General features: G+C 49.9%; 1 protein-coding gene across 1 annotated transcript; it reads right to left on the minus strand.

The window, feature by feature from the left end:
* Positions 1-195: 195 nt before the first annotated feature.
* Positions 196-19,949, minus strand: LOC129683009 (optic atrophy 3 protein homolog). Its single transcript, XM_055615631.1, has 2 exons — positions 19,695-19,949; positions 196-3,415 (listed from the first exon to the last, which is right to left on the minus strand). The coding sequence occupies exons 1-2, from the start codon at positions 19,834-19,836 to the stop codon at positions 3,018-3,020; spliced, it is 540 nt and encodes a 179-aa protein (XP_055471606.1). The 5' UTR covers positions 19,837-19,949; the 3' UTR covers positions 196-3,017.
* Between the last annotated feature and the right edge of the window lie 2,361 nt (positions 19,950-22,310).

Consider the following 22,310-nt stretch of genomic DNA (forward strand, 5'->3'; position numbering starts at 1 on the left):
TGGTGGGATTATAGTCATATGCCATCTCTGGTTAAAAAGTTTTATTACATTTTATGTATTTATGGTCGTGTGCATGTTATAATGTTACATGGAGGTCTGAGGAAAACATGGGGGAGTCAGTTCTACTATTCTAGTCCTGGGAATCCCACAAAGGCCATGAGGCTTGGTGGCAAGTGCCTCCTTCTTTTCAGTCTATTGGATTTTTTTTTCAATAAAACACACACACACACACACACACACACACACACACACACACATCTGAAGACAACCAGCTTCATTTATAAATTTATTCTTCCCCTTCTCCCCATGTGGGACATATATATATATATACCACTGCAGTGGTTAGGAAGCCAGAGCCATGAAAGTGACTCTGTACTCCAGCCCTGTGAAGGCTTCTGGAACCACACACCCCATCATACTTGCTTCCTGTACTGCCACTGTGGTGAGGCTGCCCACAGGCCCAGCCATGTCCAGAGGCACTAGGACCATATGAAGTCTCCACAGGGTCAGCATGGGCCCAGAGGTCCATTTCCACACTTGGGTGACCTGAAGGCAATATTTCGTTTTGGTGCCTGTTTCCTCCCAAGCAAACAGAGAAAACATTCTTGTGGGGTTCTTCAGGGAACTTAGAACAGTGAAACTGGTCTGCTGAAATAATGACTGACCTGTGTCAGCTCAGTGTCCTTCACCTGTCTTGGCTTTGCCATAACTGCAAAGCCGTGGACTGACCCAGGACAAGGTGGTCAGGGCTGTCCCTGGAGCTGTTAGTGCCAGACTGGACTCCATAGGGGTAACCATGGCAATTGGGCTCTGAGCTGCTTCCCTGGCTCCTTCTTTCCTCTGGTCTCCATCATCCAGCCATGTCTGTCCTTTGCCTTTGTCCCTCAGTTAGGCTTTCACCTAACTTAGCCACTCCCAAATTTAGTTTTGTATTTTTATTTTTTAAATATTTATTTATTATGTATACAATGTTCTGTCTGCATGTACATCTGCATGCCAGAAGAGATCACCAGATTTCATTATGGATGGTTGTGAGCCACCATGTGGTTGCTGGGAATTGAACTCAGGACCTCTGGAAAAGCAGCCAGTGCTCTTAATCTCTAAGACATCTCTCTAGCCACTCCTAAATTTAAAGACAGCAACTTCTGCCTCTTCTAGAAGGAACTCACATATAGTTTCAGAAGTCTTGACTGTCTGTCTGGGGAATCCCGGGAATGGGTCATTTCCAGACCCCTGGGGGACAGTCTTGCAAGGTTTATCTCCAGGGGCAAGGACCAGGTGGCCCGAACCTATTTTCTGTATTCAGAGACCTCAGGTGTGGCCTGGGGTTCTTCTGATAGAGGACAGATACCCAGTGCCTCAGGCCTCAGGGAAGAAGCTGGCCCTCTTCTTGCTTTGCCCTGAAGCTAGAACCATCAAGGTCCTTCTGGTCCTCCCTCCCCACCCTATGTAGCTGGCTCCTCCTGAGCTGTGGGGTCTTGGCCAAATTCTTTAGCTTCCCTTCCCCTCAGCCTCAGTTTCCCAATGTGGGAAAGAGCTCTTAGAATGAGTCTTAGCTCCATTCCCACCATAGACAAAACCTTCTCTGGCTTTTCTCCATGGTTTCTGTCTTTTTCTTTTCTTCTTCTTCTTCTTTTTTTTTTTAAGACAGGGTCTCGTGGCTCAGCAGGCTGTCCTGGAACTCATAATGGGACCCACGATCATTCCTGCTTCAGCCTGTGAGTGCTGGGATTCCAGGTATGTGCCACTAAGCCCAGCTTTCTCTATTGTTAATGAACACTGACCTAGTTTGGAGGTCCATATTAATTATGCCATTCATATATCCTTGACCTTCCTCATTCCAAGGCTCCTTCCATCAGGAATTGGAGAGCCATGACAGTGACTGCTATACCCACAATCCTTCTGGAGCTGTAGTGGTGAACCCAATCCCAGAAGTCAAGAGAAGGTTGCCAAGTGGCCAAACAGCATAGCAGGGGCCTTACTACAGGTTGAATAGAGGGCTTCCAAAAGAGGGGTTTATCCATGTCCTAACCCTGGGACCTGTGTGTCCCCATCTAGAAAGAAAGTTTTCAGAGATATAATTAAAAATATTTCATGTGGCCACCCTGGAGTTAGGGTGGGCCTTGTATTCAGGGTAGGTGACTTTGCAAGAGCCAGTAGAGGGAGAAAAAGCCACAGGAAGACAAGACACAGAGTCAGGATGCCTGGAGTCCCTAAAGCCAGAAGAGAGAATGGGGCCCCAAACACCCTGACCTCCGTTGCCACCTTCCAGAACTGTGGGAGAACAGATTACTCTGTATCTTCCATTACATGTAACATGTCATGTCTGGGGAGTGGGACCAACACAAACAGTGAGGGGACCCAGGGCTGCAGGGCTGAGAGTGAAGAGGGTGCAGACAAGAGGTATGTGAGGTGAGATCTAACCCACAGGCCTGAGAAATGCCACTGAAGGACGAAAGAAAATATGTGCCACCTGAAGCGAGGTCCAGGGACTCTGAGGACAGGGAAGTGGAGCTTCGGGGACAGGCCAGATTAGAGCCACCTAGGGTCAGTCAGCACCAAGGAGGAGACTAGGAAATAGCGCTACAGGCTGAGGGGCGAGGGGACCTCAAAGGACAGAATGAGAGAGAGAGTGTTGCATCGACTGCACTCGGCCGCCTCACACGAGCTATGTTGACCTGAGGCAAGGCTCATGGTGGCCTGCACCCCCAAAGGAAGAAGGAGCTCCAGTGACAGGCAGGTGACCTTGTTTAACCAGGTCTGGATCAGGCTTGAGCCCTGCTTTTGCCAGGCAGGTTGGCCAAGACCTTGAAAGTCCAACACGGTTCCTGGTGGGGCTGAACCATCTGAGTCAGAGGCTGGAGGGGCTCAGTTTGAACGCTTCTGAAATGCCCCAATTCTGACAGTAAAGGTGACCACATGTCACAGTTACGTCAAGGTCCTGGTGCCTTCCGAGGGGCCAGAGAAGGCCAGGCCAAGTGATGTGGGGAGGTACTCTTTGGGGCCCCAGCAGCTGGCTATTTCTTGGAAGATGCCGCCGGGCACTTGGGAGTGGAGTGCACATGGCAGACCTGGGCTCGCAGCTCCTGCAGGTCCGCCCGCACTTCCTCCAGGGCGCTCAATGAGGGCGTCGCTTGTGCCTGAGCCTGCAGCGCCTCCAGTGCCAGGGCTAGGCGGCCCACCTCGTCTTGCAGTGCATTCCAGGCTGCCCGATGCTCCTCCTCCTTGTTTCGTTGCTGAGTTTGGTGGCGCCAGTATTCCAGCACCAGGCAGCCTCCGCCCACAATGAAGATGGTGGCCTCACCCAGCAGCTCGGCGCCCAGCTCGGCGGCTGCCTCCTCATTCAGTGGCTTGATGGCTGCGCCTCGGAAGCCCATGATGCGCATCTTGGTCCGCATCTCCACCCAGTGGTACACTGCAGGGGAGAGAGGGGTCATGTGTGCTCTCAAGCCCCACCCCCACACTTCCTCATCCCATTGGAGTCAGAAACTAAGGTGGGAGTGGGGGGCCACCTTAAGCAAGGCTTGTCCCTTGCTTCATCCAGGGACCATGGGGTCTCCTCCTCCCTCAGTACTAAGGTCAGAACCTGTGGTCTCTTGCAAGCTAGACACACTGCCACTAAGCTACACCTTTTTGCTATATATCTTTTTGTTATACATCTGAGTTAGAGTCTCATACTGGCCTTCAGGTCCATATGTAGCCAAGGATGACCTTCAACTTCTGACCCTTGTGCATTCACTTCCCCAGCGGCTGGGATAACAGGCATGGACATTATGTCCAATCACTTTTGACTTTTTCAGATGTAGCCCAGGCTTGAACTCCTGATCCTCCTGCCTGTGCCTCTGGAGTGGCTGGGGTAGTCCTGCACCACAAGGATCAGGCCTGGCTCAAGACATCCTTCAATGTATAAGAAGGTACCAGAGAGCAGCAATGAGCAGAAACCTGAGGAGAGCACAAGTCCTCAGTGGGAGGCCATGTCCCCAGTGGGTCACAAGCAGCTGCTCTCTTGAGCGTCAAGAACACACAGGATGTGAAAGTCCAGCAGCCATATTTAGCTCCTACTGCAGCTCTTTGGGTGGCACACAGAGTGGCCAGCTGTCTTCCTCCACTGCTACTGTTGCTCACTTCCCTGGCAAGAGACCAACTCCCTTTCCTTTCCTTCCCAAAATGCAGGTGGAGGGTTGCAGTGATGCTGGTGGCAGACCCCACAGAAAGGCTGAGACACTGAATACCTTTTGCGGGTCTGCAGGCTCCAATCCTAGGTTCTCAGTGCAAACTGAAGGAGCTAAGTGGGGAGCAGAACTCCTGGAGCAAAGCTTTCTCCTTGCCTGGCCACGCTCTCCTCAGCACCAGAGAGAGCCTTGAGAAGCATGGGAGATCAGGTGTCGCCTTCACTGACCCCGGCAGTGTGGGTGTCCATCAAGTGAGAGCAGATAGAGGGGGCACCCAGGCTAGCTCTCTTCTGAATGCACTTTCAGCAGAACCTTTTCTTCCTTTTTCTTTTTTGAGACAGGGTTTCTCTGTGTATCCCTGGCTGTCCTGGAACTTGCTCTGTAGACCAGGCTGGCCTGCTCTTTGCCTCCCTAGTACTGGGATTAAAGGTATGTCCCAACCCCAGTCTTTCTGCGATGGTCTCACTATGCCTAGCTAACCTGGGATTTTGCCATGTAGAGCGAGGCTGGTGTTGAACTTGTAGCAATCCTCCTGCCTCAGCTTCTCAAGCCATGAGGATCATAGGCACGCACCATCATGCCTATCTTCATTTTAGTTTTGTTTGTTTGTTTTTCAAGACAGAGTTTCTCTGCGTAGCCTTGGCTGTCCTGGATTTGGTTTGTAGGCCAGGCTGGCCTTGAACTCAGAGATCCGCCTGCCAGGATTACAGGCATGGGCCACCATGCCCAGCTTCATTTTTGGTTTTTTATTGTTCATTAAATTCTTTTTTTGTTTTGTCTTGTCTTGTTTTGTTTTTTCGAGACACAGTCTTATGGTGTAGCCCTGGCTGGCCTGCAACTCAGTATGTAGAACAGGCTGCCTGCCCCTTCCTTCCTTCCTTCCTTCCTTCCTTCCTTCCTTCCTTCCTTCCTTCCTTCCTTCCTTCCTTCCTTCCTTCCTTCCTTCCTTCCGCAACAGGGTCTCATGTAGCATAGGCTGGCCTCAAATACAACCAAGGATGGCCATCCTCATGTCTCTACCTGGGATCACAGGCATGTGCCACCATCCTTGCCTTAGTTATTCTGCTTTTGAGACAGGGTCTCACTGTGTGATCCAGGCTGGGACTGAACCTGAGGCAGAAAACCTCCTGAGAGCTGTGATTACAGGACTGTGCCTTCATGACCATCTCCCTGTACACTTTAGACCTGCCTTTAGTATTACATGGATGCTGTATCTCATACACACCCAGAGTTGGCAAGATGGTACAGCATCTAAAGGTGACTGCTACCCAGCCTGATGGCCCAAATCAATCCCTGAGGCTCACATGGCAGAAGGAGAGAGCCAACTCAGTAAGCTGTACTCTGCCCTCCATGTGCACGCCTGTGGCATGTAGACACATACATACAATAAATACATAAAATACAATTTTCAGCCAGGCTTGGTAGTGCGGGCCTCTAATGCCTGCACCTAGGAGGCAGAAACAGGCTGATCTCTGCGAGTTCAAGGCCAACAGAGAAAGTTACAGGACAGCTAGGGCTATTATACAACCTTGTCTTAAAAACCAAAGGTAACCAACCAAACAACCCGACTCCTAAACCAAAAAAAAAAAAAAAAAAAACCCAACAAAAACAAAAAACTTTCAAGAATTTGCATACAAGGGCTGGAGAGATGGCTCAGTGGCTAAGAGTACGTGCTGCTCTTCGAGAAGACCCAGGTTTGACTCCCAGCCCCCAATATGGGTTCCCCCCATCAAGGGAAGATGACCAACACAGTTCTCCACTATCACAAATTCCTCAAGTTGAATTTCCTGCATTTAGTTTTTGACTTTCCCTTAGTATCACATGCATGTTGTATCTCAATAAGAATACACATCTTGTGTTCTTGGCAAGACGGCACAATATCTAAAGGTGACTGCTACCTTTAGGTCTAAATGAGGAAATGCAGGAGTTAGCACATCTGGAGTACAGTGGATTAGCTTCGCCCTGAGAAAAACACCTTTGTGATCATGGTATTTCCCCTGCCAGCTAAGTATATAACAATAAATCTTAAAGCCAGGTAAGGCTTTTAATCCAGCACTAGGGGAGGCAGAGGCAGTTGATCTCTGTGAGTTCAAGGCCAGCCTGGTCTACAAAACGAGATCCAGGACAGCCAAGGCTATACAGAGAAACCCTGTCTTAAAAGCAAACAAACAAAAAAAATCTTTAAAAAATAGAATAAACATACAAAATTATTACTAACTAAAACCCCAGTGAAGTAGTTTGGGACCCAGAAGGACTTATTTCTCTGCTTGTGCTGCCTCAGGGACTTGATTCTCTCAGAAATATTCCTCCCTCACAAAGCCAGCATCACCAAATAAGATGCCTAGCATCATTTGTCAAGATAATAGCATAATTAAGTAATGATGTTGTTACTGGGTAGTAAATCATCCCAAGGCTCCGAGCAGCCCCTGCCTTCGCCATCACTCACTAGCTTTGATGCAATGAGTTCAACAGTCACTCTGAAGCCTAGCACAGTGGCACAGATCTTTCCTCCTAACACTCAGAAGGCTGAGGCAAAAGGATCACAAATATGAGGCCAAGCTTGGGTATGCAGGGAGAACTTGCCTCAAGAAAACAAAACAATAGGCTAGAGAGATGGCTCAACTCTTCCTGCAGATGACCTGGGTCCAGTCCCCAGCACTCTCAACAGGTGCCACAGAACCACCTCTAATTCCAGAGACAAGGCATCCAACACCTGATTCTGGCCTTCATGGGCACCAGGCATGCATGTGGTACACATATGTGTGCAGACACCCACATATACACACGAAATTAAAATAAAACTCAACACTTAGGGGGCTGGAGAGATGGCTTAGTGTTTTAGAGCACTGACTGCTTTCCCAGAGGACATAGGTTTGATTCCCACCACCTATGTGGTGGCCCACACATTTTTTAGGTCTAGTTTCAGAGGATGCCAAGCCTTCTGGCCTCCACAGACATCGGGCACACAAGTACCCAGATATACAAGTGCACAAATGCCCTGTGTAGCCAAGGCTAGCCCTGAACTCCGCCTGAGTCACTCCCACCTCTGGAAGCTGGAATGTGCACACCGCACACCCCGCCCTGTCTGTCTTGCTGACTCAACAGTCCCTCCTCTCAGAAGAGCTCCTGGTACACAGTGCACCAAACACAGGAGTGACTAATGCAGGCTCCTGATGACTACAGCACAGTTGACCTCTGCACATGCTCCCCACCCAGACCTGGATAGACTAGCTGGCCTTAGCAGAGCGATGCCTGGGAGCGCTAAGAGCTCAGAGTGCTCAGAGCTGGGCAGTCCTGGGTTCCAGTCCTGCACACCCTGCTTACTTGCTGTGTGACTGCTCAGGATTCCAAACAGCACAGTGAAGCTGCTTCCCATTTTGCAAATGTGGAGAGCAGCAGGAGGGGGTTGGGTGGAGGAGGGTTCCAGGCCTGCCTCAGAGGGTTGTTGGCTCATCCTAGGAGTGAGACAGCAGGGCTGCCTGCAGGAATGGAGCTGTAGTTGAGCCCTACAGCACTGAGTCCTTAGCCCTACAGCACTAAGGCCAGCAGGAGTCAAGACTGGCTTGGAGCCCACGCTGAACCATTCACCACCTACTGCCTTGAGGCCTCAGTTTTTCATTTGTGGGTCTTCAAAATGGCTGCAGTAGAGGGCGTGCTGGCTCAGGCCTGTAATTCCAGCCCTTGGGAGACTGACAGAGAAACCTGCTCTGGACTAGCCTGAGGTACACAATAAGACCCTGCCTCAAAACAAAGAGGTAGGCACATGACCAGGACACAGGAGTCTCTCAGGGGCTCTAAAAGAGTACTTTTCATCTTCAGAACTCTCTCTCTCTCTTGCTCTTTCTCTGTCTCTTAAAGACAAGTTTTCACAGAGCATATTACTGGCCTGGAACTTGCTGGTAGCTGAGGATGACACGGGTGTGTCTCCATACCTGGCCAATTGCTTTCATTCTTCTTCCCCCAAGTACTGGGGATTGAACCTAGGGCCTCAATGCACAGTTTATCACTAAGTTGCATCCACAGGACCCTCCTGAAGTGTAAAAAGCATGGTGTGGTCAGGTGGTAGTGGCACACACCTTTAGTCCCAGCACTTAGGAGGCAGAGGTAGGCAGATCTCTGACTTTGAGGCCAGCCTGGTCTACAAATCAAGTACAGGACATCCAGGGCTTATTACACAGAGAAACTCTGTCTTTAAAACAAAACAACATCAAAAAAGCACGGTGTGGGACCTTAGAGATGGCTCTTCTAGAAGACCTGAGTTCTGTTCCCAGCAAACACATAGTAGCTGATGGCTGTCTATAACTCCAGTTCCGGGAGATCCAACACCCTCTCCTGAACTCCTCAGGCACCAGGCACAAATGTGGAGAGAGAAAAAAAAAAAAAAAAAAAAAAAAAAAAAAGGCAAAACACTCAAAGTAAAATGAATAAATCTAAAAATATTTTCAATTAAAATAAAAGAAGTAAGAAGCATTGTGCTCAGAGCTCTAGCAGCCTTATTGAGGTCACAAGAACTATCTGAATTAAAAAAAAAAAAAAAAAAAAAGTCAGCAAAAGGAAAACAGAGCCACCAAACTACCAAGAGGTGCTTTGGCTGGATTTACTGCCTGGCCAGCAGCAGGTCTGACTCCAGGTTTGGTTCCGACTCACTGGCTGGTTTTCAGTGAACACTTTTGGAAGCTCATACGGTTCAGCTATACAGTAGCTTTCTGTGCCTGCTGTGTAGCTAGACTGGGCTCGGCTGCTGGACAGAGCTAAAAACTGAGTTGGGTGCCCTCTGCTGTCTCTTCGGAGTACTGCGGGCAGCCCGGGTAAGGAGATTTCTTTGATTAACCAGCCTTCAAATACAGCAAGGGGTGGGGGGCGTTCGTTTTTGTAGTAATGTAGATGAAACCCAGACATTCAGGCAGACGAGGCACTTAGCCATATGCCCCCTCTGTTGTTTTGAGACAGTCTCATGTAGCTCAGGCTGACCTCAGACTTGTCATGTTGCTGAGGGTGACCTTAAACTATCATCATTATTATTTTTCAAGACAGGGTTTCTCCGTGTAGCCCTGACTGTCCTGGACTCACTGTATAGATCAGGCTGTCCTCCAACTCACAGTGATCTGCCTGCCCCTGCCTCCCAAGTGCTGGGATTAAAGGCGTGAGCCATCACGGGTGACCTTAACTAACCTTTTGATCTCCCTGCCTCCGCTTCTCAAGTGCCACCAAGCCTAGCCCAGCGGGTGAAAACTGTTTCTTTTCAGGGAGTATACCACCTAACCAGGCAGCGGGGGGGGGAGCATCCACATGCCAACTCAGACCAGCACCACGAACTCACAGTGAGCACCTGCTTTGTTTCTGTTTGTTTCTTTCTTTTTTAAGCCAGGGTTTCACTCTTTGGCCCAGGCTGGCCCTGATTTATCAGCAATCCTTCTGCCCCAGCCTCTGAGGGTTGGAATTATGGATGTGAATCATCAGGACTGAAGGAAGACATTGTTTGTGCAAACAAAAAATGCTGGGCAGGGGCTAACATGAATAAAATTTTAAAGAATATTTCTGAAATACAATTAATGAAGCCAGGTGGATCTCTGTGAGTTCAAGGCCAGCCTGTTCTACAGAGTTCCAGGATAGCTAGGGCTACACAGAAAAACCCTGCCTCTAAAAACAAAACAAACAAACAAATGAGATAAAAAGACTATAAAAAATAGTTAATTTCACCCCAATTTTTAAAACATTTACAATATAGCCATATATTATATCAACAACAACAACAACAAAAAGATATAACTGGTAATAATGATGAATGCATGTCTGTGCACGCTCGTGCACGCACGCGCGCACACACACACACACACACGACACAGGAAGGTGTTTCCTTAGTAGAGGAGCATCCTGAGAGTATTTGGAGGTCACCAGCCACAGCCTGGCTGCTACATTCAGGAGCTGATGTGACACTCTCAAGACTATAAATAGACCTCAGGGAAGTGGCTTTCTCTGGAGAATGTTAAAAATAAAAACACCAGTGTTTCCCCAGGTTGGGCAGGTCAGGCCATGTAGGTGGCACCCTGGCCATCCCAGGCAACTTCCCACAAAGCCACACCGTTCTACAGGTGGCCTACCTGTTGCTCAGCCAGCTGTTTGACAGCTGTACTTAATCCACCCTTCCTTCTTTGAGACAGGGTCTCACCATGGACCCTGGCTGGCCAGGCTATCGAGGCTAGACTGGCCTCTAGCTGACAGAGCTCCATTTGCCTCTGCCTTGTGCAGGGATGAGGGCGCACAGGCACACGGTTGCTGGGGATGGGGCCCAGGGCCTTGTGCATGCTAAGCAAGCACCCAACCACTGTGCTACCCTGCACCAGTCTTCCTTCCTTCCTTCCTTTCTCTTTTCATAATTGTTGCGATGGTTTTGCCCAGGCTGGCCTTAACACCTAAGCCTCCTGCCTCCACACTGCTCCTGGCTCTCTTCCTTTGTTTTTGTTGCTGTCTGGATCTCCCTGCCTACACCTGCAGTGTGCTGGGAAAGTGGCGTAAACACACCCTTTATGCAGTGCTGGGCACAGACAGCAGGGTTTTGTTGGTGCTTACTGAGCATTCTACCAACTGAGGCCCAGCCTCACCTTTAAACCTGGGTATTTTAGGTTCACATCTGGAATTACTGTGGGGTGCAGTGTTTACAGGCCTCGGCTTGCCTGACTATCTCTTCAGGTTCTCATGAAGCCTGGTGCCTACTGGTCTACAGAGAACACACTTTTCTACTGTGGCCCCATACATGTCACAGTATCACATGAAGTTCTCTAAGCAGGTACCAAGAGGCACAACAGACCCATCCCTTTTCAGCAGAACGTAAGCCCTAGGAAGACTAGCCAGTGGCCACAAGTTCAGGGGACAACATGCCCATCTAGAGGTAGAAGGGACAGTCAGTGCTGAAGCAGCTGGGGTTTTAGGTTCCATCTCCAGTACAAAACAGTATCAAAGACATCAGTAATAAAGGACCTGCCCATCCCCACCAGGAGCTGAGGATGTGGCCTTCACAGGGAGCCTCCTGCCCAGCCGCCCTGCAGCACAGCTCCCATCCCCCAGGCCATTAGAAGCTGGAAAGGTCCCAGAGAATCATAAGGCCTGCGAACAGCTCTTCCTTTGCTGCAGGAGACCTGGCCTCTCTTTCTGGAAAACTCAAGCACTCAGCTCAGAGGGAGGCTGTGGTTCAGGCTGGACCATTCCCAGACAAGGTGGGACACTGGATGCTTTGAGTGGGTGGCCCCTGTGTCCCTCATGGCCACACCATGATTTTGACTTTCTCTCATCTTTATTCCCAGCTGCTTTTCCAATGTCAGCTTTTTTCCCCTTGTCATGTGACTCCCCTGCTGTAGTGTTTTGTTTTGAGAAAGGGACTCATGAATCCCAGGCGACCTACAACTCATTACAGAGATGAAGACAAATGACTTTGAACTACAGATCTCTTGCCTCTACAACCGCAGTGCGGAAATTACAGGGGTATACCATCAGCCCAGACCTTTTTGGTTTTCTGAGACAGGATCTCATACTGTATCCAAGGTTTGTGATATCCTCCTGCCTCAGCCTCTTATGTGTTAGAATTACAAGTATGTGGCACCATGCTTTCCTCTAACTGCAGCTTCTGATCAAAGAGCCATTGTGCTAACATGCTAAAGTTGGAGAGAAGCAGCCCAGACTTGTACAAGTGATAAGCCTGTGAAGCCAACTGCAAGGTAGGTCTCTGGACCCATACTGTGTGAGCTGGAGCTGGTGTTAACAGTAGGTGGTAAGACGGACAGCACAAGAGCTAGCATTACCATGGTGGAGACAATAAAAAAACATGGCACCAAATTTTTATGTGTTTCAACAAACATTCACAAGAGCACATAGGGGCCAGGTCAAGGCTAGGGTGTGCCTCAGTGTTAGTATACCTGCCTAGAATTCCCCAGTGAGAGGCTGAGGGTGTGGCTTGGTGGTAGAGCCCCTGCCTAGAATCCCCCAGCGAGGGACTAGAGGTATGGCTCAGTGGTAGATAGAGCACCTGCCTAGTGTGCTTGAGGCCCTGGGTTCAACACCCAGTTTTATTAAGAAATTTTTTTCAAATTAAATAGAGCCTATGCTTTGCTGTACTTATAAAAGTGTCAGAGCACTCAATGACAGACTACAAAACCAGGGCCCTGGGCCATGCTGTTGACTGAACACAGAGCATGCTGAGCACTGGTCATCAGTCATGAGTATTCTACTGTGTAGAAAGGCAATGGTGTGACACATGCCCAGGACACACCCAGAGGAAATCACAAAACAGAGCCACAAGGGCTGACAGCCTTTATCAGGAGGCAGGTTAAGCCTCCAAGCCTTACCACTCAAATGACAACAGAGTCTGTGCCCTTCCAGGCACTGAGAACGACCAGGTATGCATGCTCTGGGCCAGGGTCTTCCATATCCACACAAGAATCCTAGGAGGCGAAGTTTTATCAGTACCTGCTTTTGCTGTTGTTTTGTTTTAACAGAATCGCACATAGCCCAGGCTGACCTCAAACTGGCTACAGAGGGAAGGTTAACTTTGAACTTACTTCATGCTGTCTTTACCTCAGACCCCCAGTGCCGGCATTACAGACATGAACAACACCTGCCAGATGTTTGTTTGTTTTGAAATACAGAACAGAGGTTCAGAGAGGGCAAACTGCTCTGAACACTACACAGTCAGTCTGTGGCGATTCCAAGATGCAAACCCATGAGTGTTTGCACTATGGTCAACTATGCCAGCCTTTGTTGGAGGGTCTCATGCACTGTTTTCAGATGCTGATTCAGTGTCTTGAGATCTGGTTGCTGCCCTGCCCGGGCATGGTTATGAATGTTGAACCATCTCCTTTATCCACGTGACGTAAGGAATTATCCCTGACTGGTTATAAAATTGCAGACAGCCTGGGCTGGGCAGAAGAGAGGCAGGACGGCCTTAAGTTCCCAGGCTTGGGGTGTTAGAAGGACCATGAGGAGAAGGAGCAGCAGGAGAGGACTGAGACGGGAAAGAGAACAGGAGGTCACCATGGGGTGACACGGACCAGGAACACATGGCCGGGAACAGCTTGCTCTGAGGACTGGCCTAATGGTGCAGAAGCAGCCCGAATGGAACATGTGCGAGTATTTATGGGGATTTTGGATGGCAAACAGACAAGACAGTTCAGAGGGCTGATAACTGCCCAGCTCTAGTGTTTTAAGGCTTATTATAAATCTAACAAGTTCCTGTGTCTTTTGTTTAGAAAATAGCTGGTTTAGGAATAACTGCTACCATGATAAATTTTCTGTATTAGTCTTTGTGTGCCAGCTAGTGAAGTCTCTTCTTACACCTTCTGTGGCCTGCATTCTGGGCCACCCTGACTGACAGTGCCATGGAAATGACAATGTACACCTCCAGGCCCTGGCCTTAACAGCCTGTGGCACCCACTTCCTGCTGAACATTGAATACAATGTGGTTTGTGAGTCCAGGGAGTGCGCTGGCTGGGGAGCCTGATGGAAAAGGACTGCATGGAGAGAGCATGGGAGCTAGCGGTACCCCAACAGAGAAACTTCCCAACTGAGAGCCCAGCCAAGCCATGGACTGAAGAAACAAAGGGGCCACTGCTGTCAAGGGTGGTAGCAGATGCCAGCACTCTGGAGGCAGAGGCAGTAGATTCACATGAGTTTGAGGACAGCCTGACCTACAGTGTGTGAGTCTGTCTCAATTCTCCCAAAGACCCCAGCACTGGAGCTGGCTCTAAAGTTAAGAATGCTCCCTGCTCTTACAGAGGGCCTGAGCTCAGTTTCCAGCACCCTGTCAGGTGGCTCACAGCCAGGGGATCTGTCTCCCTCCTCTGGTCTCCTAGGGCACTTGCATACATGTGGCGCACACACACACAAATAAAAACATATCTTGTTTTTTCTTAATTTAAAAAAGAAAGGAGTCAGTGGTTTGCAATCATGAGCCACCTTGCCTGGCTCTTGTGTTTTGTCCCCAGAATTCCAGCAGGAGTTTTTGTTTGTTTCATTTGTTTTGTTTTTGTTTGTTTGTTTTCGAGACAGGGTTTCTCTGTGTAGCCTTGGCTGTCCTGGACTCCCTTTGTAAACCAGGTTTGCCTCAAACTCACAGAGATCTGCCTGCCTCAGCCTCCCGAGTGCTGGAATTACAGGCGCGAGCCACTGTATCTGGCTTCCAGCAAGGGTTTAATCCCCAGAGTTCTACTAGTGGTTAAAAGAGTGGAGACTTACTCACTGTGAACCTGAACGTGGAGCCTTCAGGTTCTAAGATCACTGTGATGGAGCCCAGTGGTGGAATCCCAGAATCTTAGTGGCCTTATAGACAGAGACAAGCCGCAGACATAGTGATGCCTTAGGACTCTACTGGCAAGAAGGCCATCACAAGAGCTGAACGGATGCAAATGCTGCCCAGACTCTGAGCTAAGGAAAGTCTTTTCTTTATTCACTTAGTCTGCCTCAAGTATTCAGTTATAGTAATAAAAATACAATTAATACAAATGTGGGCTTCTTTGAAGGACCACACCCTTGCTTACTGCATGTGGCAAACTAGGAAAATGAGCGGTATACTCGAAAGGAATGAAAAACAAGTGAACTGGGGTTTCCTTCCTGCCCAAAATCACCCACAGCTTCCCTGGCAGTTGTGTAACACACTCTGAGGTGGAGGCTAGGTTAAGAGAGCACTTTGAGCTTGTAGGACATGTCTAAAATCAGAGCACTCAAAAGATCTCTGAGGCAAGAGGATGGTCACAAGTTCCTGGCCTGTACTGTTCCTGGGCTACTGTATAAGACCCTGTCTTCAAACGACAAAAAGAAAGAAGAAAGGAAAGAGCTTTGCCTTCCCTGCACAGTGCATCAAGGACCTGGCCCTTCCTCTCAGGAGTGGGGATCACCAGGGACAGGCCAGCACTATAAGACAGGCTTCTGCTTCATGACTATTGGGCTTCCAGGGACTTCTTCCTTGTGTTCTATCAGCTGTAGCAGCCACAGTGGCCTTCCCAACTGCAGGGATAGGGAGGGGCAGGCAGCCAGATGTGGGCACACAATGAGGAGGCAGGGGTAGGCAGATCTCTATGGGTTCAAGTCTAGCCTGGTCCACACAGTTCCAGGCAGGGTTACAGCATGAGACTTTTGTCTTGAAACCAAACAAGGACTAATAAAAAGGGCAAGCCCACCCTGCCAAGTGCCAAGAACCTCAGGTGGAACAGCAGCGGTGACAGAAGCCTGACCTGGAGGACTGACTCTGGGAACCTGGAGCCACAGCCACAGGCACTTAACAGTGTGAGTGCTGGGGGTTGGTCTAGTGCCCTATGTATAAACTGTTGAATTTTGGGCCCTGAGATCTGGCTGCAGTCCCGAAAAGATCACTGTCACATACTCTAATCAATACTGTGTAAACTTTGCTCCCTAGCTATCGGTTGGTTAATAAAGAAGCTGGATAGCCAACTCTGGGCAGAGAAGATAGGTAGGAGAGGGTTTGGGGGTCTGAGGTAGGAACCACTAAGGAGGGAGGAGAAAGAAGATATAGAGAATGGACATGGCTTGATGGGGCAGAAACAGCCCAGACAGGACCAATATGGCAAGTAAATGAGGGTACATAGCTGGGTAGTAGCTAGACTAGCTTAAAGAATTAGCATAAAAGGATATCTACCCAGTTATTGAACCTAAAGCTTATTAATAAATCTAATAAGTCTTTGCCTCATTTATTTGGGAACTAGAGTAGGTGATTAGAAAAGACCCCCAAAATATAAAGTATCTTCATCATGTGAAGACAGGAAGGATGGAATGAAAGAAAGCAGGACCCTAGTTAGCTGGAGTTCTCCAAGCTCAGCACCATCTCTAACAGAGCAGGAGGGCCTCTCTGCCTGTCGGCCACCTGCCCTCTCTCTTCAAACAAGTTTCCAGATCAGTCACTTCTGAGAGGAAGGGAGAGGTTCTTCTCAAGGACTCCAGACATCATCACCATCCCAAGAACATGTCTACACATGCACAAAGCCACAAAGGATAATGTGCCTCAAACTTATCCTTCCCCAGATAGATATGAACACACAATACTTTGTGGGGTGTCCCTGCCAAAGAACATGGCTTAGATTCAACTGGGGAGAACTCCAGGCTGCAGGCCTACTGTCAAGGTCATAAAAATAAGGGTGGGTGGAGACGACAGCAAAGAGCAGGGTCACCAGACCTCAAGTAGCCCAGGCTGGCCTCTAACTAGCTATTTACCTGTAGGCAACCTTCCTACAGCTGCCTACAGTTCCTCCTGATCCTCTCCTCCTCTGGCCTCACTTTTCAAGTGGCTGGCGTGGTGGACACTTGTCACTGTGGCTGGCTCCAGCCCGACCACTGTACTAGAAAGTGCTCCATCACTGTGATCCTCTCTATCTGCGTATTTCTTTCTCTTTTTTTCACTCATTACTTTGGGACAGAATCTCAAAAGATATTCTGGTTGTGAACGAACTCTATTCCCTAGGCTGATCTTGAACTTTCAATTCTCCTGCCTCAGCTTCCTTAGTAACTGGCATTACAGGCGTGGTGAGCAAACATTTTTAGTGCAATGTCATATTGCAGATTAAAGCACATCAAACTGGGCTGCTGAAGCTGTCTCCTCACTGCGTCCACCTCTGTCAGTGATTACCAAAGATTATTAAAATACAACTCCTCCTGCCTTGAGGAGTTACTGCAGTTAACAGTTGCTGGAAGAAAGGAGACATATTCTTCAGTGATAGGGTGCCTATGGTCAGACAAATATAACCCCTCACCCATGCACAGTCAAGCAACTCAACACAGTTAAAAAATAATAATGAGCCATCTTTATGTTTGTTCATTTGAGACAGGGTTTCTCTGTGTACCCCTTGGCTGTCCTGAAACTCCCTAGCCTCAAACTCAGAGATCTGCCTGTGTCTGCCTCTCAAGAGCTGGGATTAAAGGTGTGTGCTACCATGCACAGCCAAGGAGCCATCATTAATGCCAGAACTCCAGAAGCAGGCAGATCTCTGTGAGTTTGAGTCCAGCATGGTTTACATAACCAGTTCCAGACCAGCCAGGGCTACACTGTGAGGCCCTCTTCAAGGGGAAAAAAGTCATGAAATAAGAAAGGACTAGCTGGGAACAGGAGGGGCTCAGCGGGAATGAGGCAAGAGAGGTTAATAGGTGGACACAAAATATACATGTGTATGAAATTATTGAAATCTTACAATAAAATAGATTTTACAGCTGAGGGTTATGTTACAGCCCAGACTGGCTGAAACTCACTATGTAGTCCAAGCTGGCCTCAAACTCGTGGTAGTCCTGCTTCAGCCCCCAAGTGCTGGGATTATAGGTATGTGTCCCCGTGTCTGGCTAGCCTTCCTATTTTAGGTCCTGATGCTGGCTGTTGCCTAGCTTCCCCCACAGGAATGGAAGATGAGACCTGGATTTTTTACATCTCCACACTCCTCACAATAATGTAGCATTCCACGCAGCATAAATGCAGAAGGCATACATAAAGAGGAAAGAGCAACCCTATGGCAACTGCTCAGGACTCACTGCCATAGGGCTGGAAGAATGCAGCATGGAGTAAGTAAGCAGCCACTAAGTGCTGCTGTTTCGTAACGTTCCCTGTGCAGAATTGGAAACAAAGGCTCAGAGGGATTAAGTGATCTCCCCAAAGTCATCAGTTTAAGAGGTGAGGTCAAACACAAAGCTAAGACCAGTCCCAGGGCTTGGAAGAAAAGCAGGAAGCTGAAGAGGCCTGGGAGTCCAGAGTCCATAACTAGGCTCTGGCACAAGCCTGCATCCTGACAGAGTGTGACTGTAATGGCATGTGACCATGGAGAGTGACTGAAGCAAATCATTCCTGCCTGTGATGGCTTACTTTTTTTTCTGTAAAGAAGCAGTCCTCTCCAAGTTGTGGCCTGGAAATCTTGGAACTCGTTTTGTAAGTAAAGATAGCTCCTAATTTACAGTGATTCTCCTGCCTCTGTCTTGCAAGTGCTGAGATTACAAGTGTGTGGTACCAGTTGTTTCTTTGTCTTATGTTTTTGGTTTTCAAGACAGAATTTTACCATATAGCCATGGCTGTCTTGGAACTCACTCTCTAGACCAGGCTGGCCTCAAACTCACAGAGATCCTCCTGCCTCTGCCTCCCAAGTACCTGAAACTAAAGACATGTGCCACCACTGCCCAGCTGTTTTTTGCTTTTTTTTTTCTTTGAGATAAGGTCTCATGCAGTCGAGACTGAACTTACTAAGGTATCTAAAACTGGCCCTGATGAGCTCATGTTCCTACTGTTCAACTTCCCAAATACTGGGATATGAGTGTGCACCATCACACCTAGCTTCAAAATCCAATGCTTTTCCATTGTAAGATCTGCGGCCCAGGCAGAAGCTTTACCTAACACCAAAAGGACCAAGAACTGTCAAACACATAGAGGGAGGAAAAAAGTCAAGGCTCCCCCTTGCTATCTGGCCTTTGCACGTGTTCCTCCTTTGGAGCAAACGCTGTCCTTCAGTGGTCTGGTGAGATTCTCCTCAACCCTCAGGTATCAGTCCGGATGTCCCTCTGCCAGGAGGTGCTCTCTGTACTCCATGCCATGTCTAGTTGGTTCTGCCATCCCATGTAGACTATCACGGCATGGGTGTTGGGTTGGCAGACTGGTACTGTGTAGACCCTGCTGCTTCATAAACAGGGTCAGCCCGGCCTCGCACAAAACAGTCGCTCATCATGTATAGAAGCTACTCGGGGCGACGGGTGAACGGTGTGAACGGTTCCTACTCAACTAGTTACAAAGCCTTCCTCTCGTCTCTGCTCCACAGAGACAGATCAACCTTTTCCAGGATCTCCTATCTGGTGTGTTCGCAATGCTCAGGAGGCTCCCTTGGCTCACCCGGCTACTCTAAACTCCAGACTGTTTAAGAGTCTGACTGTTCCCAGTCCCTGACTGTTCTGAGACAACGCTGACATACAAGGACCTACTAGTGTCCAGCCACGAGGTCTGCCCGGTGCGGCTACCGAACGAATGTACGAGCATGAGGAAACTCGTAAAGGGATGGATGTCCATTGCCAGGTCACCATCACGACTCTAACTCGGACCCAGAGTAAAACTAAGCCACAGCCCTGTGCTCTAAACCCAGGTGAATACGCAAGCACCCACAAGGAAGGAGGGAAACTGAGGGACAGGGTAGAGCTCGGAAGTCAAGTCTCTTAAGGATGGCTGGGCAAAGGATGCCGAACGGGTTCTCAGTCCCGCCCCTAACTTCTGACAAAAAAGCCCACCCTAATGGCTCTCACACCTCGCCCCATTGGCTCGCGTTGACATCAACCGCCACAGGCCCTCTTCCCTATTGGCTGGCGTTCCAAAGACGCGCGGTGACGCCGCTGACCGCTCGTCCCTCTCCGCTACTGGACACGCCCCTTCAACAGGCGCCATCCCCATTGGCTACAGGGTTCTGCCGGTCCGCGTCGGGATTCGTCAGGCCCAGAAGCCAGTCCCCCGAGCAACCACCTGAGAAGGGTCGGGAATGGAAGGGCTGGGGACCGCGGGGCGAGACTCACGCTGGGCCGGCGGCAGGCAAATGTAGGTCTTGAAGAACTCGCTGCGGCGGGCGGCCTCTTTGATGCGGTTGGCCAGCGGCTTGCTGACCTGCCGGATGCCCAGGTAGAACAGCTTCGCCAAGGGGAACGCGCCCACCACCATCTCGGCGGTCACCCTGGGCGCGCGCAACCTTGCTGACTGGGCGGGGCGCCGCCGACCTCGCCGATCCTCCCCCGCCCGCCGGAGGGCCGTGCGTGCCCGCGTGCCTACGTACGAGCGTGCGTTTGCACGCTCGCGGCGGGGGTGGTGGGGGAGTGTGCGCGGCGGCGCCCGTGACGTCACCGCGTCGACGCAGCGACGTCCGTTCGTTGGGTATGCAAAGAGCGGCGGAAGTGGGGCGTCAGAGGGCGGTGCCGTCCAACGGCCGCTCGCGGGAGCGTGGCCGGAGCCCTCCTCCCGACGTAGCTGACGTCACCGCGCTCTTGCGTGATGTCACGTACTGAGTCGGCGTCCCTGCCCCTAGGAGGCGCCCGGTTAGTCCCAATTAAGTCCCGTGAGTCCCGGGTCCGCCTTCCTTCGCGGCTTAGAGCGCTCACCGGGGAGTGAGCAGACTCAGCGCGTAGTCAGAGACCCGACCGCCTTGCTCACTCTCCGAGGGTGAAGGAGTGACTCAGCCCTTCAGGAAATTAGTTCTGTTTTTTGCCTTTTTTTTTTTTAAGCTAGCGCTCACGTAGCTCAGCCTGTCTGCGAACTCTCTGTGTAGCCTAGGCTGGCCTTGGAACTTGTCATCCTCAGATGTTTCTCTCTGCCTCAGTTCGGGGGTCACAGCCCCTGCTCTACACCTCCCTGCTTTGCTATGGGTATTCCAGTGAGCAAAATGTCACATAACAGCACCTGTCCCCACCCCAAGGCATTTCCCACGCTTGGTCAGTATCCTCACCTCTGAGCAGGACTCCAGCTCCTCCCTGGAGGATTCTAGGCAGGGTTTCTACCCCTGAGCCACACCCAAACCCCTCACCAGGCGGTCCTGGGCTAGGGCTCTACCGGTAAGCTGTACAGTAGGCACACAGGCAAGCCCCCTCCCCCCCATGCAGGCGCAGCTTTGTGTGTGAATCCTGAGTGCAGTTCTTGGAATGGTGCAAGTCCCACAAAAGCCCTAACTACCATGTGTGTATTATTCTCTAATTCAGGCCTAAATGTGCACTGTAGCTAATCCGTCCTTTTCCCAGGTAGCTGACCGAAGGACCGAGTCCCATAAGAACGGGGTGACACAGAGATCCTCAGCCTACATGTTGGCCGGTACCCCTGATTCTCAAGCAGCCCCACTTCCTCCTGGTAACAGTCCCCAGGGAGCCGGCTCAGGAAGGAACTTTAAGGACATGTTTCCGACTGTCCTCCCTTACCCATCAGGGAGTAAAATCATATAAACAAAGTCAGGACTGAGTTGAGAGAAATTCCTGAGGATGAGACGGGACAGGAAGGAAAAAAAGAGCAGAGCGGTGATGGCTAGCAAGAGGGGAGCACCTAGCCAGGGGCCCCAGGACTTTCTCCATCAGTGTCTTTGGTCAACTCCCCACACCAGGGAACCTATGCTTCATTTATATTGGTGGCAGCTGGGCCTGGTGTCGTACAACGGTCATCCCAGCACTCAGAAGGCCAAAACAGGAGGATGGAATGTTCTAGGTCAGCCATAATGACTTCAAGGTCAGGCATGGCGACCTAATGAGCCCCAGCTCAAAATACAATGTACAAAAATAAGATGTACATCAAGGAGGGCCGTGGTATAGGTATGTTCAGTAAAGTTCGATGTCCACCGCTAGAAAGAAGGGGGAGAGCATGTGTGTCCCGGATGTCTTCGTTAAGAAGAATGTCCAGAATCTTGAAACACAACTCTTCCAGGACCCCTTTCTGTGTGGTTGGACGAGATCCATCATCGGCTTTGGGCAGCATCTTCCCATTTGTTTTCCTTTTTAATTAGGTGTATGTGTGTGTGTGTGTGTTCCTGGGAGATGCAGTGTGTGCAGGAGTGTCGTGCCCCTGAAGGACAGAAGAGGGCATTGCAGTCCCTGGAGCTGGAATTGCCAGTGTTTATGAGCACCTGATGTGCTGGCATAGAACTCAGGCGCTCTGGGAGAACAGTACATGCTCTTAACCACTGAGCCGTCTCTCCAGACCCCTCTTCCCATTCTACAGACTTCCCAACCTAGGCCCAAGCTTCTGTAGGTAATCAGGGAGAGGACACTGGCATCTCTTAAGTCCCAGCTCAGGGTCTTCTTCTCATTCCTGCTGGCCAGAGGACCTACTAGGGGGTCTAGGATCCCCAGGAAGGGTTTAGGAAACTACTAAACTCATGTATATTTAATTCTTCCTTTTTGGCTATATCCGTAGCACCCAGAACAGCTTCTCCAACACAGTAGGTGTTCAGTATATTTTGCTTTGTTGAGAAGACAGTCTTGCTACCTAGCCCAGTCTGTCCTCAAACTTAGGGTACCATCATCTTACACTGGCCTAGAGGTTTTGGGGATACAGGATTGCATCACCATGCAGATACCCCCTCTCCTTCCCAAACTGGTGCTTTCTGACCCCCCTCCACTCCTCACTCCTTGTCTTACATCATCCTTTCCTTCAGTAAGTGC

Source organism: Psammomys obesus, unplaced genomic scaffold, assembly GCF_907164565.1.
Source record: "Psammomys obesus unplaced genomic scaffold, mPsaObe1.curated_primary_1811, whole genome shotgun sequence".
Classification (NCBI taxonomy): domain Eukaryota; kingdom Metazoa; phylum Chordata; class Mammalia; order Rodentia; family Muridae; genus Psammomys; species Psammomys obesus.

What these genes read in the sequence shown, in the direction of transcription:
- LOC129683009 (XM_055615631.1), bottom strand. Translation starts at nt 19,836, where the DNA reads ATGGTGGTGGGCGCGTTCCCCTTGGCGAAGCTGTTCTACCTGGGCATC. An exon ending in TTGCCTGCCGCCGGCCCAGC is followed by an intron (nt 3,416 to 19,694) that starts GTGAGTCTCGCC and finishes TCTCCCCTGCAG; the next exon opens with TGTACCACTGGGTGGAGATG.